The sequence below is a fragment of the Lathyrus oleraceus genome, chromosome 4 (genome assembly GCF_024323335.1).
Source record: "Lathyrus oleraceus cultivar Zhongwan6 chromosome 4, CAAS_Psat_ZW6_1.0, whole genome shotgun sequence".
NCBI lineage: Eukaryota > Viridiplantae > Streptophyta > Magnoliopsida > Fabales > Fabaceae > Lathyrus > Lathyrus oleraceus.
Genome location: NC_066582.1, coordinates 29,614,599 through 29,616,894, shown reverse-complemented (window position 1 = coordinate 29,616,894; position 2,296 = coordinate 29,614,599). Strand labels below are relative to the sequence as shown.

Below are 2,296 nucleotides of genomic sequence, written 5' to 3'. Positions count from 1 at the left end.
ATATAAATAAAATTTTAAAACATGGTTTGTGACTGTGAAAACAATTGCGATAAAATGGTATCAGATGTAAGTCTAAAAATCTTACACCAAATCACAATCATTAATATGAATAAATCAAACAATCATATAAATAATTTATTTTTTAAAAAAAAGAAATAATCATATTTTTTTATTTAATTTAATATATCGTCTTTTCATTCGTATTAATGGTTGAAATTTAATATAGAATTTTTTATAATTACATCGGATGTCAATGGATCCTTTTATATATATATATATATATATATATATATATATATATATATATATATATATATATATATATATATATATATATATATATATATATATATATATATATATATATATATATATATATATATATATATATATTCTCTCATAATTTCTCTTTGCTTATAATATAAGGAATTGAATATTTGGTGTGAAACATGGACAAGTAAATTGATGGGCAGGCCAAATCTCAGTGCTGAGTCACTTCTAGGAAAGTACTCAACATTTTGTCTTTTCCATTTCCCATTGACCACAAAAATAAAGTCATATAAGAAAATAATATTGATGACAAAGACCATAAGCCATAAGTGAAAATTCTATGTTTGCTTCAATTTAGAAACAGGAAACTTCCTATGATGTTGTCAATGAAATAACCATAGTTTTATAATATATTAATATAGCATATTCTTCCCACCACGTCTCATATCCATGCACCTTCCTCCCTCTTTCCATGATGACAAATTTAGCTTCTCCATTCTTCCAAGTTCCATCTTCTCAATTATATAACCAACCCTTCTTCCACCCTCTTAAACCATTACAAGTTTTCTCATCTTCATAAGCTAAATAAAAACTAGATAATCTTAACTCTTAACCATGGTTCTTTCACAAATTGACTATTTTTTTGCGGAGGAGACATCAACTTCTCCCTTGTTTGGTTTCATAGACCTTTTCCTAGGTTTAACATTTTTCAACAAAATCCACAAGTTTTTCTCAAGTTTATGGTTTTTCCTTTTCTGTCAACTTCAATATGGTAGCTCCTCAGAGGTAAGAGTGGAGAAGAAGGTTTCAGAATCCAATGAGCCAAATGCTGGGAGAGAAAGTGGTGAGATGATAGAAAGAGATGAAGTGAAAATGGTGATGGAAAGAATGGGATTTTTTTGCAGCTCAGAAAGTGAGGAACTTGATGAAAAGTATGGTTCCAAGGAGCTTTGTCAAGTGTTTGAGGAGAATGAGCCAAGCTTGGTGGAAGTGAAGCAAGCTTTCGATGTTTTTGATGAGAATAAAGATGGTTTTATTGATGCAATGGAGTTGCAAAGAGTTCTTGTTATTTTGGGATTGAAACAAGGATCAGAGTTTGAGAACTGTGAAAAGATGATCAAGAGATTCGATGAGAATCAAGATGGAAGAATTGATTTCATTGAATTTGTAAATATTATGAGAAACCAGTTCTGCTGATTTGTTTGTTCCTTTGTTTAAGGATGTTCATTAATATAATATAATATTATATAATGATTTTAGACGAATAATATTAAATTTAAGAAAATATAAGTAAATGAATATAATTAGGTGTGTAACTATAACTCTGTTGGACACTTAAAAGAATTTAAGTTAATTATAAATATATAATAATATGTGAAATTAATCAAATGAGAAACATAAAGGATGTTCTGGACAGGTATCTTTTTCTCTAAAAACACTACATCACATATTTTGGAATAGACGGGATAGGTTGTTTGCTTAGTATATTTTGGATAGGCAGCAGAAGTTCACCCTCCTAGAAATGGTGATGAAGATGATATTTGTGATAATTTCTCAATAAATATATCGATAATATAGTAGTAACAAAAAAGATTGAATTCACGAGAACTTCTATTTAACAAGACAAAATTGTGCAATGCGTATAAAATATTAAATTGGGGAATTTTCATGTTTCAAATGTGAGAAGAAAATAAGTTATTCTAACAATAAGATGAAAGTGGTCAAATTGTGTATAGAATCTCTTATCTCCCTATTGTTGATGTTTGATGTATTACATGAATGATACTGTCACTATAATCTCACGGCGAATTAACAAAACCGTTATACTCAATCCCTTGCGGCATAGCTCACTAATCTATACTCGGAGTTTTCTATCCCTTGTCCTAAGTAAGATTAGGAAATGCAATAGTGTTAATTCATAAGTCATTACTTAGAGTTTTCTACCCCTAGTCCACCCGCGTAAGCGCAACGATTAAAAGAGTAATGATTAGTATTTCCTATATGTCCAAAATCATATTAAAAGAGT

General features: G+C 29.0%; 1 protein-coding gene across 1 annotated transcript; it reads left to right on the top strand.

The window, feature by feature from the left end:
- Positions 1-732: 732 nt before the first annotated feature.
- Positions 733-1,538, top strand: LOC127138576 (probable calcium-binding protein CML46). Its single transcript, XM_051065049.1, has one exon. It carries the CDS (start codon positions 886-888, stop codon positions 1,465-1,467), a length of 582 nt encoding a protein of 193 aa, XP_050921006.1. The 5' UTR covers positions 733-885; the 3' UTR covers positions 1,468-1,538.
- Positions 1,539-2,296: the final 758 nt, after the last annotated feature.

What these genes read in the sequence shown, in the direction of transcription:
- LOC127138576 (XM_051065049.1), top strand. Translation starts at nt 886, where the DNA reads ATGGTTCTTTCACAAATTGACTATTTTTTTGCGGAGGAGACATCAACT.